This window comes from Plectropomus leopardus, chromosome 12 (genome assembly GCF_026936395.1).
Source record: "Plectropomus leopardus strain MGB_pleo_1.0 chromosome 12, ASM2693639v1, whole genome shotgun sequence".
In the NCBI taxonomy this organism is placed as follows: Eukaryota; Metazoa; Chordata; class Actinopteri; order Perciformes; family Serranidae; genus Plectropomus; species Plectropomus leopardus.
Window position 1 is genome coordinate 15,076,451 of NC_142187.1, and position 14,734 is coordinate 15,091,184.

Below are 14,734 nucleotides of genomic sequence, written 5' to 3' on the forward strand. Positions count from 1 at the left end.
TGCTTTCTGAACATTTAAATCAGTCGGCTATTAAACAGACTTAGAGGATAATTCACTTCCCATCAGGGCTCACGGGATTTGGGGATAAGCCACGTCATTTTGAGGCTCCGGGTTTAGCAGGATGCGGCTCACAAAACCGATCGTGACACCTCACAGCTTCGCCGACCGTTTATTTTCACCGTAAAGCACTACTGCAACCTGCGACATCAACATATTTTCAGTGTTAATAAAACTCACCGTCTGTAAAAGCGAAAGAAGCCACAGGAGATACACCTCTCCCGACATTTTGGAGGCTGCTTTGTTAGCGAGAACTACTCTCAGGACCCCTTTAGTAACGGAGGGGGTGTCCTGTCGCGCCTGACCGTTAAAGCGAATAACTGATCATTTCTCTTTTTAAAATCTTTCGACGGACACTGATACAACGTGCATTTTGTAAGTTATCTAAAAACGTTAACGAATATTTAAACAATTCATCGTGATTTTAATGTATGTTTAGTTTCTTGAGTTGTGGCATATTACAAAGTCGACTCAAAATGTCTTCTTCGCCTCCGCTGCTCTAACGGTTGAAAAATAACTGCGCCATCTTCCGTCCAAGTTTAGAGACGTTTGTGAAAATGGTCCAATCCGGTGTGAACAGACAGTGATTTTCGACGAATAGAAAGCCGCAGACGGCTGGTGGACTGTTCATACATCCAATGACCTGAGTGGTAGTAACAGTGTGTCCGTGGTGCGACGGTGGACACACAGTGGATGGGACAGGACAGCGCTACATGGGGGACAGCGGCTGGTACCACCGCTCCTACACCCCGGAGAGACCTATAGGGCTTTACGACGCTCAGCCGCTGGAGACTGACTTAATGAAATAAACCGAGCCGAGCATGAACACACCGCATTTGAGGTAACCAGAGGATTTGAACAGTGGGACACACACACACACACACACAGACAGACAGAGGGAGAGAGGGCCACGCTGAGACACTCTTTGTAATCACCGTCGTCGCTGTGTGTTGTGTTTTCAGCGTCTCCTCCTCTGAGCATGGACTGACCAAATCCCTCTCTGGATGATTTGATGGGGCTGCTCAGAGTCATGATGCCGCCCAAGTTGCAGCTTCTGGCGCTGCTGGCGTTCGCAGTGGCCATGTTCTTCCTGGAGAACCAGATCCAGAAGCTGGAGGAGTCCCGGGGGAAGCTCGGTAAGTTTAACGGGCTGCAGCCCGATCACATCCGGTCACAACACTCCAGGGGCTGGGTGTGAGGTCTCTTTCTCTCTGTCTTGGGTCACTGTAGATCTGTGCATTGTGCATTTGGGCCAGTGTGCTGAGAGAGCAGCCCTTCATCGCGTTCAGATGATGGCACACAGTCATGAAATCCTAAATGATCTGCTGATCTTTGCATGCACATTTCGAGTATTTTTCTGAATTTACTGCCTACAGATAGTGTCTACCTCTGATCCTTATCTGTGCAATGCAGTGTGATTTTGAGGAGGTGCTGCTAATTTCAGCCTGTTGCCCTGTGGCAGTGAGTGAGAGTGTGTTTGGATACTCTAGACAGTTATTTTTTTGGATGCAATGCAATGTCAGAAAACACTTGTAATCGGCCATCAGGGTTTCATAATGCCCAAGATGATATCTTTGTCTTGGTTTTGTGTAACCAGCAGCAGATTCTTACATTTGAGAAGCTGGAACTGAAGCATTTTTGTCATTTCTGCTTGAAAATAATGCAGTCGATTAACTGATTTGCAGAATAGTTGACTACGTGGTCCTTTTTTGACATTAGAACTTCACATGCATTCAAGGGTTTGTGTGAATTATTTGTGAGTGTTTGTATGAATCTATTGCCCACAGATAGTGTCTAACTCTGATATTCATCTGTGGAGTGCAGTGTGAGATTGAGGAGGTGCTGTTAATTTCAGCCTGTTGCCCCGTGACAGTGAGGGAGAGCGTGTTTCGATACTTCAGAGCCGGAGCTAAATTGATTTCATGATTAGTTAATCTGAAAATTATTTTTCTGGATGCAATGAAATGTAAGAAAACACTTGTAATTGCCCATCACGGTTTCCTAAAGCCAAAAATGATGTTTGTTTTGTGCACAGTCGTATGTTTGAGAAGCTGGATCTGAAGCATTTTTGTCATTTCTGACCCGTAAAGGAATGAAAACAGAAAAGTTAGTTTTGGTTGAACAAGTTTTTATTCTATTATTAAAGACTTTAAGTCATTTTGAAATTAAAATATATATAATGAGTAACCCCTTTTGAAAACAACTAAAATAAGGGTGAAATTCTCCATTCAGTTACTTTTTTTTTCAATATCTTAGATAAGCAAATGTACACAGTATGATAATAGTCAACTTTCATATCACAGTATACCTTAAAACTGGTATATCGCTGCAACCCTATAAGTAACCAACAGCTCATTTGGAAATACAGGATGTGTAACATTGGAGCTGTGGGTTGTGGAGTCATACTGAAATCTGAGGTGGTCAGTGATGAATACACAGCACATTGCAGGGCTCTCAGAACTAACAGGAATCCTCTTTTAGCTCAGAGCAAGTTTAAGTGATATTCTGCATGCATGGGGACGCCGCCACCCTGCTGCAAATCCTCTCCTGCCCCTTTCCCAAACTCTTTCCTCTGATTGAAACGTGGCCGGCGCTGCGTTCAAAATCTCATTGCGAGCTCCCATCAGGGGCTCACTCCCAATAAAGATCTGGGACATTGCAGGATTATCTCTCTGGTGCCTCCACTGTGGGGATTTTTTTTAAGGAACAGCAGAGCGGTGCAGACAATCTTAGGGTGCAGCCTGCGTACCTCAGGGGTTCAAACACCACCCTCTTGTATTTATTTGGTGAGAGTAGGAGCCTGGCACCAAAGAGAGGCAGTTTTCACGGCAGACATTTTAACACAGGAAAAGCACAGGTGTGATCAATAATGTTAAAAATGGCTGCAGTGAATTCCTTTTAGGTGAGGCACTTCCAGAGTCCTTGTGTTGTGCGTGCTGGCTCATTCAAACGGCTTACAGGGACGCTTAATGGAACAGAGACATAGTCAGTTTTATTAGTACCACCTGTGCTATGACAAGTGCCTGCTGTGAAAGGCTTATTACATTTTAACTATAGCTTATTTTCAATGCCCCCCTCAGACACACACACACACACACACACACACACACACACACACACACACACACACACACAGGTGTTAATCTGGATGACGAGACCTCTGCTCAGGGTGACGTTGGGTTATTCTACGCTGGGAGATACAAAGTCAGCAAAGTTTATGTATTTATAAAAGTGATAAAGGTGCAACAAAGCTAACAGGAGAGTCGGGGAGCTGTCAGCCAAGCACAGTCTGTACAGACTCACACTTTTATAAGAAGAGGTCTAATTAGCCAAAATAAGTGAAAACGCCTGTCGTGTGAATCATGACTGTAGAGGCTTCAGGGCTGCCTGCAACTGATGATTGTTGTCATTATTGATTAATACGGTCGGCTTTTTTTAAGTCAGAGCTGTCGTGGGCGAAGCTAATCATTTAGAGTTGTTGCAATCATTAGTTGATTAATTGAAAAAGCAATCGACCGAGAATTAACCCGCAATTATTTTGATCATTGATAAAATTGTTTAACTTTATTTTCAAGCAATTTGTCCACTGTTTCATTTTTTTTACCATAGCAAATGTGATTAAAAAACAAAATACAGGTAACTGTTGAACAGGAAGCTGGATGACTTCACCATGGCCTCTTGGAAATGACACCTATCGTTTGACTATTTCCTGATGTTTTGTTGACCCGATGATTCATCGAGAAAATAATCGGCAGTTTATTCATGGCATGGCATGAATCATCTCTTCTCTTTTGAGATTGTTTATTATGCATGGCGCTTGTTTAAATAAAGACATGAAAAAAAGATAGATGATGCTGCTGATGATCAGAATTGTTAAGTAAATTTTCTGTCAGTCGAATGGACTGATATTTTCAGCCCTAAATACTTTTACTGGATAAAAGATTTAACAGAGTGATCTGCTATCAGGTTAGTTGGTGATTCATTGTATGCTGATTGACTACTAGTGTTTTAACTATTACTTTTATTTTTTATTTTCTAAATTGATCGTTAAGTCAGTAAAATGTCAGAAAATGGTGAAAAATGCCATGTGTAATTTACCAGAGCCCTCTTTTAATGGTATATTTTATTCAACCAGCAGTCCAAAAAAACAGTTATTCAGTCAACTAATCGTTGCAGCTCTAGACTAATCGAGTAATAACTAACAACATTTTCAGGCCTGAGATAAGTGATGTCCTGTTACTTTTACTGGGATTACATCTGACATCATTATTCAGTTCATTAGTGAGTCAGCTGGGAGAAAATTAATCTGCAACAATTTTGATAATCAAATAATGGTTTTAGTCATTTTTCAAGCAAAAATGTAAACAAGTCACACGTCTAGCTTTCAAATGTGAATATTTGCTGCTTTTCTTTGTTTGGCATGTTTGTCCCGCAGGTTAGTGTGTAAACAGACTCGGTCAGATGACTCAAAGATGAGGCTGTGTTGGGAAGTTTTCCTTTCCAAGTTATGTATAAAATAGTCAAAGGAATATTTAACCTCTAAATGATCATTTGTATATCAGTACCTCACCCCATGTTATGTTAATTCAGGAAGACAACTTTTGTTTTTCTTGCACACCTCCATGGTGAATAAAGAATCCAAAAATGGTGTACTATATAAAAATAAAGTGTTTTCAGTATTAATGAGTGTTTTCGCAGAAATGCATGTGTTTAGGAAGCTCTGAGCATACATCTGGATAAAGGAGACTTGGATTTTATGGCACAAGTTATGTGAGTTTGTAAACTAATACTGTGTTCTAGTTTTTCTGTTGTCACATTCAATCCCCAATCACTGAAAGTCTTCAAGAATTTTCTTTGTTTTTGGACTCTTCGTGAGAGAAAAACCCACATTTAAATTCAGTATAATACAGGGTGAGTAATTGATATGCAAATAGCCATTTAGGGGTGTGAGGTATTCCTCAAACAGTCTTCTTAATCGAGTAAAGTATCCCTCTGAGTTTTCACATGTTAGCGCAATCAGGTGTCCTGGTGGTATAGATGGCTATATTGGCCTGTGACATGGCTTACTGCTGCTGTTAAGGGCTATATGTTACACCCAGCAAAAACGCAAACTCTCCTGGGCTGCACAGACACACACACACACACACAGAGAACTACACGCACTCCCCCGATGCTGAAACAGAACCTGAGAGGCCTTTCCCCCGACTGGCCACCGCCACGAGAATCTGTTGACTCGGCAAAAAGCGCTGTGATGGATGACTGGACTGAGCAGACGTCTGTATACTGGAGCTCTGAATTATGTGCTGCATAGCCAAATAGTTGTGACTGAGACTTTCACAGGCACGATGCTGACAGACAGCCACAGGGCCAGTCACATTACCAGGTACGCCTGCTGCAGGTCCATCTGTGTAACAATAAGGACAGGTGGTGTCCAAAACCAAATCACATCTCACTGAATGACTCTTGTGTTCTAAAAACAGAAGAGGCTTGATGTGTCACCTTCTTGCATTGCGTTTTTACATGTTCGCAGTTAACTTTATGCGGGTTGAAATGACCGGCGCCCTCTCTTCACAGCGTGGGATCCTATTGCCTGACATGCAGGTTGAATCATTTCCCCCATTAGACACTCCCCGCAGGGTAGACAAGCTGTGATTTGCTTCCAAGCTAATCGTCGTCCCAAGGTTTCCCCGAGAAGTCTCCTGCATTACAATCATGCCGCGATGCAGCTGTGTGTCCTGCTGTGGGCCCAATCCATTATCCTGCCGGTGTTTCTCTCCGGCTGCTCACCAGCACTGCTGCTGGCTGGGTCGACAGAAACGCACACTAACTGTGCTGGGACGGATGGATGGGAATAATAAAGTTTCTTTAATAGAGAGCCACGAGCAGGGATTCAGGGCCACTTTGCCTGTCAGGGTTGCCATTCAGCGCCGCACAGTTCAGGCGGTTTCAGACGCTCACTCCAAAGAATTTCATGTTATTATTCTGAAGCCTGAGACTGACATTCCTCTATAATGTTTCATTGACGTCAAACAGGAGACAAATGCCAGAGTTTGGTTCTACTGTGATTAGATCTTATCAGTCGGTGGAAAATTAGATTAATCAGTCCGTACTTTTTTTACCGCAACTACAAGGTCAGAGGGATGTTGTGGCTTTTTTAAAATAACAGAAAAGTATTATCACGTCAAGGTAAAAGTAAAAATGTCTTGTTGAATAATTACTACCTGCCAAAAAGTTGAGTGCTTTTATGCAGGGGATCATGTGACAGGTCGGTTGCCTCAATAAAATGTTGGCTGTGTTCATTTCTGCAAACCACGGATAGCTACATCATATTTCTATGTTTCATACGCATCATATCAACATTTATAAAGTGACGCCGATCACATGTATATGAGCTGAGTGTTTTGTCTCGACGATGAGGGGATGGTGAATGGTGTGAGACCAGGGCAAGATGGCTGCCAAGCAGTATATCAATGTTCAAGACCAGCCTCGTCATTGTGGCAAAACTGGGCATCTTTAAAGAGATGTTTGGATATTTCCACGTGTTCTTGGCACCCAAACGGGGTGTTTTTAATAAGATGCCTGGACATATCCAGCTGTGTTTTTGGCACGAAAAGCAGGTAATATTAGTGAGAAATCGGGGCATTTCCAGCCAGGATTTTTGTTGCCCAAACAGGCTACTTTTTTAACAAAAGTTTTGGGACATTTCCAACCATGTTTTCTTTGACAAAACAGGTATTTTTAATGATGCGTTGGGACATTTCCATTCATGTTTGTGGTGACAAAAGCAGGATTTTTTAACATGAGTTTGGAACATTTGAAGACATGTTTGATGCGACAAACCAGGTATTTTTAACGAAACTTTGGGGCATTTTTAGTTGTGTTTGTGATGTCACAACCGTATATTTTAAGCCAAAGCATGATGTTTTCATAAGCCTTACCAAGTGTTTTTTGTGCCTAAACCTAACCACGTGTTAACCAGTGTTATCGTAACATAAAATTGAAAAGTGGAACATGAACTTTCAACATATCCAAGAGCGACATATTAATCATACAAACTTAATAAACAGTATTTGTGGTTTCGCAGAAACATCCAATGCCAACTTTTATTCTGGCGGTTGTGTTGCATGTGGACATCTGCATGACTGTTCTTGTGAATGTAGTCAAATAATGTGATATCCTCTCTCAGTTGTTTGTATTTTCAGATTAATTTAGCTGTGTTGTTTCTTAAGTACAAAGCTGGCACGTCTTATCAATTAAAATTCAAGACTTGAGGACACAATAAGCTCAGTAAAACCAAGAACAGAAAACCAGTGGGGTGTATTGTGGGTAATATTTTGATAACAGCGCCATCAATTTCAGTAGGGGTCCCGAAACAACATTTTGTTTTTTTATTATTCCCGCATTTTCTGGCTGAAAGCATGTTCATCATGCAGTTGAGTGCATCATTATTTGTGTAACATCTGTCTCTGCTACCTGCTTTTATAGATTCAAGCCATGCTCAACTTATTTCCTCAGGGAGATTATTCATAAACACAGAGAAAACCTTAGTTTTCATTCTAGGAATCCCAGCTTTTGAGCAGGTTTTCTGCTCTTTTTTGATGCTTCAAAAATCAGTTGAGAACAAAGCTTGTAGCCATAGGTGGCAGGTTAATTGTAGAGGGCATGTATGGTATGTTAGGAGCTGCGTAAATAGAAATGTTGCTTATAAAACCGTCACCTCATGGCCTGTGTAACAGTAGCAAACAACCTCTTCACCTCTGTGCCCTGCGTGCCGTGTGAGGGCCGTGTGTCAGCCAGCGGGAGAGATATTCAGAGACTTTCCCCCCCTTAGCATCATCGCCTTTTATCTGCTGGCCGTTACTCAGCCTGATTAAAGGAATTCAATTTCCATCTGTTGCGTGGTGATATTTAGTTCCAGACACAAGCGGCTCTGTGATGAGCTCTGAGAGAGAAGAGAGATGCTGTTGAATGCAGAAGAAGGAAGGAGATGCATGCCTTCATTGTCAAAGTGTTTGCAAAGCTGACGCAAGACTTTTAAGCATTCATTTGTCGCCGCAGCCCGTTGCTCCCGGGCTCGGGTTTGAATTTGACTTTGATTGTCATGCCAGGCACTCGTAGCCTCGAGCCCACCCTCGTGCTCTGCCGCCGAGGGACCCGGGGATCTGGTAAGGAATTTGTTCTTGAAAGGACATTGGTCAGGCATTGCTGATTTGTCCTCATGGGCATGGACTTTGATTGGACAACTTTTTACCTCCGAGCTGCTCTGCTGCTGCCCGGACGCACATCAGTCATCCTGTCGCCGATAAGACTTCGAGCTGCTGTTTGAAATCTGACTTTATTGATGATCCAAGCATCTACCTGCCTCCTTTCACTCCCACACATTTGTCAAGTGTGTGTCAACTGACTCTCTCAAAGATCTGCGACACCAAACGGTGGCTTCCTTTTTGAAGCTAATTGGTGTCACGTTAGTAGCACTCAGCTAGAGCCTCATGTCTTCTCTGCAGCTGCAAACCTCCTAAATGTGTAACCTTCTTCATTTCTTCCTCTAGTTGTTCCGTTATTCTTCCCGTGGACATGGCACTCAGATTCGCTTTGAACTCTCCCTGACACCCCACATCTCTGTTTTTAGCTTCCCTGAGGGTTATAAAGGGTGTATGAGTCATTTGCGTTCACTCTGCACGTTGGCATCTGCTACCATAAGCAGCCGGTAGCGTCTATCACCTGGACCTGCCTGCTCAGTCACTCTCTGAAACATGCCATTTGAGCGGCTAATGGAGGGGAGCCCACAGCGGAGATGGGCGTAGGTGTCGGGGATGGATCTGTTGTGGGAGTAAGGGAGGCTGAGTGCTAATGGTCATACTGGGCTCTCGCTGTATTGTTAGAAGCAGGCTTTGATTGGGGCAGAAAATTTATGGCCCCTGGCACGCACATTGTCTGACAGGGGATGTGTTCCCCTGCAAAGTGGCGCGCACAGCAGCAACCGGAGCCAGCACGGCGATCGCTAGCAGGATGACAGACAGGCTAAACGGGGCGTTATGGACGGTTTCACACCCTGGATGTAATTGGAGGCCGGTCTAGAAGAACACCCCGCTCCAACACCCACCCATCACTCCCCTCAGCTGGCCTCTCACCAATACCCCCCCCCCACACACACACACACACACACACTTCTTCGCACAGACACACTTTCTCCCCCTCGCTGTCCTGTCTGTCTTCATTTCTTCCTGTGTCACTGTGGGGCTGAGGTGTCAGCTCACTCAACTCGAAGAAATGACCTTCAAATATCATGCAGCACCAAAACCCTTCGTGCCAGAGTAGATCGACTGAACTCGAGGGAGCAAGTGGAGCTCTGACCGATGGCTGATGAGCAGTGGTGGACGAAGTACACAACTCTATTACTTGTGTCAACGATACTCTTACATATATGTGATACAAATACAAGGGAACGTTGCTGAGTCAAATTATTACAAGAGTTAAAGTACTTGCTTTTAAAAATACTATAGTCAAAGTACTTTTTCTTTTAATTTTTGTATATTGTCACAGTACAGTTACAAAACATAATGGCTTTAAAACAACCCTCTGAATGCACCAACTTGCTTGTGGAACCAAGTGAACAAATCATAATATGTAGCCTATAGGTTAATTCAACTTCTTTTTTCGCTCATCATTTTGTTGTATTTAATCTCAATAGATTTGAAATTTCAAGTTGAAACAATCATTAACAACAACAGGACTCACTGCAGAATCTAAACAACTATCTGCTCTAATTGAACCAAAACATGTTGACTGTTTTCTCGACAGTACATTCATCATTTCAGCTTCTCCACAGTATTGCCAGAAATGTGAAACAGCTTGACCTCTGCTATTCACCGGTTTTACCAATAAGCTGCCTAATCAGAGTAGCACATGCACAAGGTAGAGGTACAGGACTGCCACTTTGACATTCAGACCACACACAGAACTGCATGGTCATAATTTATGGACTTTTGCATTTTAGAAAAAAAAATTATCCACTGACTTCAAAGCAAACAAGTCAAAGTAATGTTGTCAAAAAAGAAATTTGAATTAAGTACAGATACGCAAAAACCGTACCCAAGCTTAGTACTTAAATAAATGTACTTCATTACTGTCCACCACCGCTGATGAGTTATTATTTAGTTGATGTTATAAATCAGACACAGGTCAGCAAACAGTCCTGCAGAGATGCTCAGAGTGAACATTGATCCTAAGTGTTGTGCTGGTGTTCCTTCAGAAATAATCTGTTTTTCATTCACCGCACTCTATTTTAATGATGATAAAAGCTACAAGATCAAATTTAGACCCAATGTGGCTCACGCCTGCCATACCTAGTAAAACCTCGTCGGTTTAGGATGGATAATGGACCCTGTGGTTGTGAACACGTGACGGCAGGTGTCAGTTTCCTCTCACTGCAGACTGTTTCTTTTTCTCTCTTCAGCTCCTCTCCTGACAGGAGAAACGGCGAGCGGCTAATAAACCTCTCTCGTGATAATAACTTATAATGACAGTACTCTCATCCAGCTCCTTTTGGATCAATGCTTGTAAACAACTTCTTTATTTGCGTGCTGAGTCGCCTTTGTGATATTCAAATCCCCACTGTGTTTTACTAACCCCATTGGATGAACGCCTGAAAGGAGAATATCCGCTGCTGGCCTCGGAAATAAGGTGCTATCAAAGGAGGAGGAAGCGAGGAGGGTGGAGAGAGGAGGGGGGAGAAATGAAAGAGATGATTTAATTTTCATTGCAACACAGAAATATTTAAAGCCTTGGCTTGTGAAAATCATAAGCCCCGTACAAAAAAAAAAGAAAAAAAAGAGGAACGAAGAAAGCACGCCTGCAGCATTTTTACAACCAATTTCGTCAGAGCACGGAGGGATAAGGAGGAAGGAAGGTGGTCGAGCAGTGCTGCCCTTCTTCTTCCTCAGCCCCTGGTTCAACTTTGCACCTATTAGTTTTACAGTTGGTTTTAAGCTGCCTTTATCTTGTTTTCCTGATTCACCAGGAGTCCTGAGGGACCATTGTAGTGCTACTACACCGTTTCCCCGCCTCGCCAGACTTCTCCTGCTCTCCTCTACCTGTTTGTTCCTCCTGTTCTGTCTTTCTTTCTGTGTCTTTTCTCTCGTCTCTTTGCATGTGTCTCTCCTCACTGTGTCTGAATAGTGTGAGCAGCGTTGCCAAACAGCCTGAAATCCAACTTGAAGTTCATTAGACAGAATACAAATAAGAACACAGCAAACATCTCTGTTATGTGTGTGTGAGCAAGACCTTATTAATGAAATATCTGGGTCGCTGAATATTCAGCTCGTTCACTCCGTCCGTCCCCTGCTGAGCGAGGATCAGTAGATTTATGTGCGTCTACATCTCTGTCTCGTTCTCTGTGGTGTTCATATTTTTTCTTTCAGTAACGCTGCAGACAAGGTTTGATTGATTAACTGTTTTTTTATTAGACTGGTGTCTGTATCTATCCTGCCCTGCCTCTCACTAATATAAACGGAGCACCAATCCAATACACTGGATTAGTATTGCTGCTGATTCTGACCTTATTAAACAGATTGGGTATCAGTCAGACATGATTTATTGAACTATAAATACTGCCTCTTTGTCACTGTTGTTCTAAAATGTAAATAGAGTTTTATAAACCTTCCAGAACAACATAATTAAAATTTGCGCATGCATCAAAATAATGTTCCTGTTCTAATGTCTTTTCTCATTAAGGTTGCAACTAACAATTATTTTCATCATTGATTATTCCCCCAATTACTTTGGGGATGAATCCATTCATCTTTTAGCCCATTAGGTGTTAGAAAATAGTGAAAATACCTTCCACAGCTTTCAAGAGCTCACGGTAATGTCTTCTCATTGATTGTTTATTCAATTTACAGGGACTGAGTGATTTATATTTACATACATTCATATTAACCTAATGAGACTGTTCTCTATGTGGCTAAGACTACAACATATTTTAATAAAGTTTAATATAATTCAAATTGACCCCACATCCCCACCCCCTCACTAGCATTTCCAATTTATATTACTTACAACCAGATTGCTTTCCATTTTCCTCAGAGCCTAGCAACTACCAACAACACAGGACGTATGTTACTTCAGTTGTTTCATCATAACTGCAAAGAACTTGCACTGTTACTCTTAGGTAACTGGGGATAGCTACTGATAGCTTCAAAAGCACTTCCCGCTCCCTGGTTACGCAATGGCTGACATATTTCCTTTGTGCCATAGATCGAATCTTTGTTTTCCCATGGGATCATTCCCACTGGCAGACATGATTGCATAGTGGAAGTGGGGCTTATAGGGAACCAATCAAAATGCTGGTGGTGTCATTATCCTGTAGCCATTACTTTATCCAATCAACATTTGCTTCATAATGATAAGTTGAAAGCAAAAAAAATGTCTAACTCCAGTTTAATAGTGATGCAATCACTTTGCTTTGATTAATGTTGTAGCATTTTATTAGAACAATAAAGGTGGGCATTCTCACCTGTAAATCAGATTTATTTTTTACTAAAGACAAAAAAATTTTTAAAAAAACCTTCACCATTCACAGGTAAGTCATCCTCCAGGTGGCCTTTATTACCAAAACCTGCCACCTACATTATCCAGAATGCAACTAGACAAGTAACAGTTATTTTTTGTGTTACGCTAGTAGTGGCTAAAAATGTGGGCTTGAACTCTTTGCCACAAGCAGAGATGAGGAGTGGGCTACAGAGTTATGATAGCTTGCTTCTTTCTTATTCCATAGCCCCAGATTTGATTCATTTTCAGACTTGTAGGGCCCTCTTTAAACGATCTATAGGGCATGGTCTAAAGTGCAAGGTGCAAGTGCATTTAAGGTGTGTCCAACTTCACTTTTGCTAATTAAATGGTGCAAGGGGCAGAGGGGTTGTATTTAAGTTCATTAATTGCAGCAAAACTAAAAACTGTTATTATAAATTTGACAGAGGAAACAGAATTTTAGGTTCTGGGAAAAAAAACATGTATTTAAGCACCTCTTTGTAAAAGCTCACAGTGTCTCGCTTAGTGGGGACTGGAATCGGACAGCAACTCTGCAGCTCTGCTCTGCTCTCTGCTATGTTCACTTTTTACAGATTTTCCTTTATATTTTCCTCATTAATGAAGTATTATGTCACCCATCTGCACTTCCCTGTGTGTTTAACAGAGTGTATGTTCCTTTTGAACCTGTGCATGTAGGAGCGTCTTTCTATCTGAATAATACGCCCTTTGAAAAGCAGGAAAATACTGCTCCATTCTGACATTAGACCAGGTTTTTGTTGGGTTATGGTGCAGTCGCTTTTGCTGTCTCAAAATACAAAGATGCCATCAATGCCCCTGACCACACCTCATTTTAAGATCTCCACACCCATCGGTGCACAGATGGGCTCAAGTACATTTTTTCTACACACACAACGTGGGCGCTGGCCGTGAAAATGACAACTGTGTCATTCTGAAACTGGCAGTGACAGTTGCGCTGTTCTGCGTGCACCGCTTTGAGCCGGGTGTAAGATAGGACCTTTAGTCTTCAGCCCCAACTGACACTGACTCAAGTTTCTTCCCCCAGGAGCTGCAAGGATTTATACAACTGTTTATATATGCAGTAGTACTCCGTAAGTCCTTCAAACAGACTTTAATATGAGAAAATTTGTGGAGTCCCCTTTTAAAATTGCTTTGAGTATGACCTCAGTAAATTTTACAGTATCAAAGGTTTTTTTTTTTTTTTTTTAGAGCTTGTCTCATCATCATAGTGGTTGGACGTTAAATGGATTGTAGTGCGTACATCGAACTAAAACTTAAAGACAGAAATACGATTATTTTGGGTTAGGGGGATCATTTAAGCACCACCTTTCAGAAGTGACATGTATTTACAGCCTCATAGTCACATCAGAATCGTATCAGTGTCTAAAGAGTAAGAGCGGTGCCTGCTCATCCTGCCAGAGAGATCCTCTGATGGCGAACATGGTCCAACATCCTCACTGGTTGGATGTCCTGCAGACGCTAAATATAATGAGATAAAATAAGAGAAGCAGCAAACTAAGAGATGAAAGGCGCAAAGATAAGCCTGCAGAGATGCAGTGATAACAAGTTGAACTGGTGTTGTCGCAGAGATGTTCTGTGTAACGCTGTAGCACGTTTCTGTGTGGGACGGATTCTCTGCGGTGTTCACCTGTCCCTCCCACTCATCATTAAAACTATGAATAGCTGTCGTCTGCTCTGTCTTAATAGAGTGTGGAGTTCTCCCCGGACTCCCATACATGCATTATTAATTATCTGTTGCAGGGCCGAAAGAGGGAGAGGGAAAGGGAACATCAGATATCTGGGTTGTAGCTTGCAACCAGATCTGCGCTGTTATGCAAACATTGTTTGTTGTTATATTAGGATATAAGGGCTTACAGCAAAACTGTGTTTCACTGTGGATCTATATGCATTCAGCTGCTAATTTGTGCAAGTTTCTCGCACTTAACGCTCTCACGGATTTGATGTGGTGTTTGTGAGGCTGTGAACATTTAGTGGTGACAGAGACATTCCTGCGGTGGTTTCTTTACCTCTAACAAATGCGTTTGATGGCTCTTCTCTTGACAAGAGTTGCCCAGATATTTTCTCCTTCCTTTGAAGCGCAAATGTCTCTGAAAATGTTGGCTAATTCCCA

General features: G+C 42.2%; 2 protein-coding genes across 2 annotated transcripts in view; one reads left to right on the plus strand and one right to left on the minus strand.

The window, feature by feature from the left end:
• selenof (selenoprotein F) overlaps positions 1 to 397 on the minus strand; it is a 7,881-nt gene extending 7,484 nt beyond the window's left edge. The window contains exon 1 of the mRNA XM_042498226.2: positions 238 to 397. Within this exon, the coding sequence (XP_042354160.1) occupies positions 238 to 285 (48 nt within the window). The 5' untranslated portion in view covers positions 286 to 397. The remainder of the gene's footprint in view (positions 1 to 237) is intronic.
• Positions 398 to 677: 280 nt separating this feature from the next.
• The window catches only part of hs2st1a (heparan sulfate 2-O-sulfotransferase 1a), a 32,712-nt gene continuing 18,655 nt past the window's right edge, over positions 678 to 14,734 (plus strand). The window contains exons 1-2 of the mRNA XM_042498082.2: positions 678 to 898; positions 1,020 to 1,193. Coding sequence (XP_042354016.1) covers positions 1,070 to 1,193 — 124 coding nt within the window. The 5' untranslated portion in view covers positions 678 to 898; positions 1,020 to 1,069. The remainder of the gene's footprint in view (positions 899 to 1,019; positions 1,194 to 14,734) is intronic.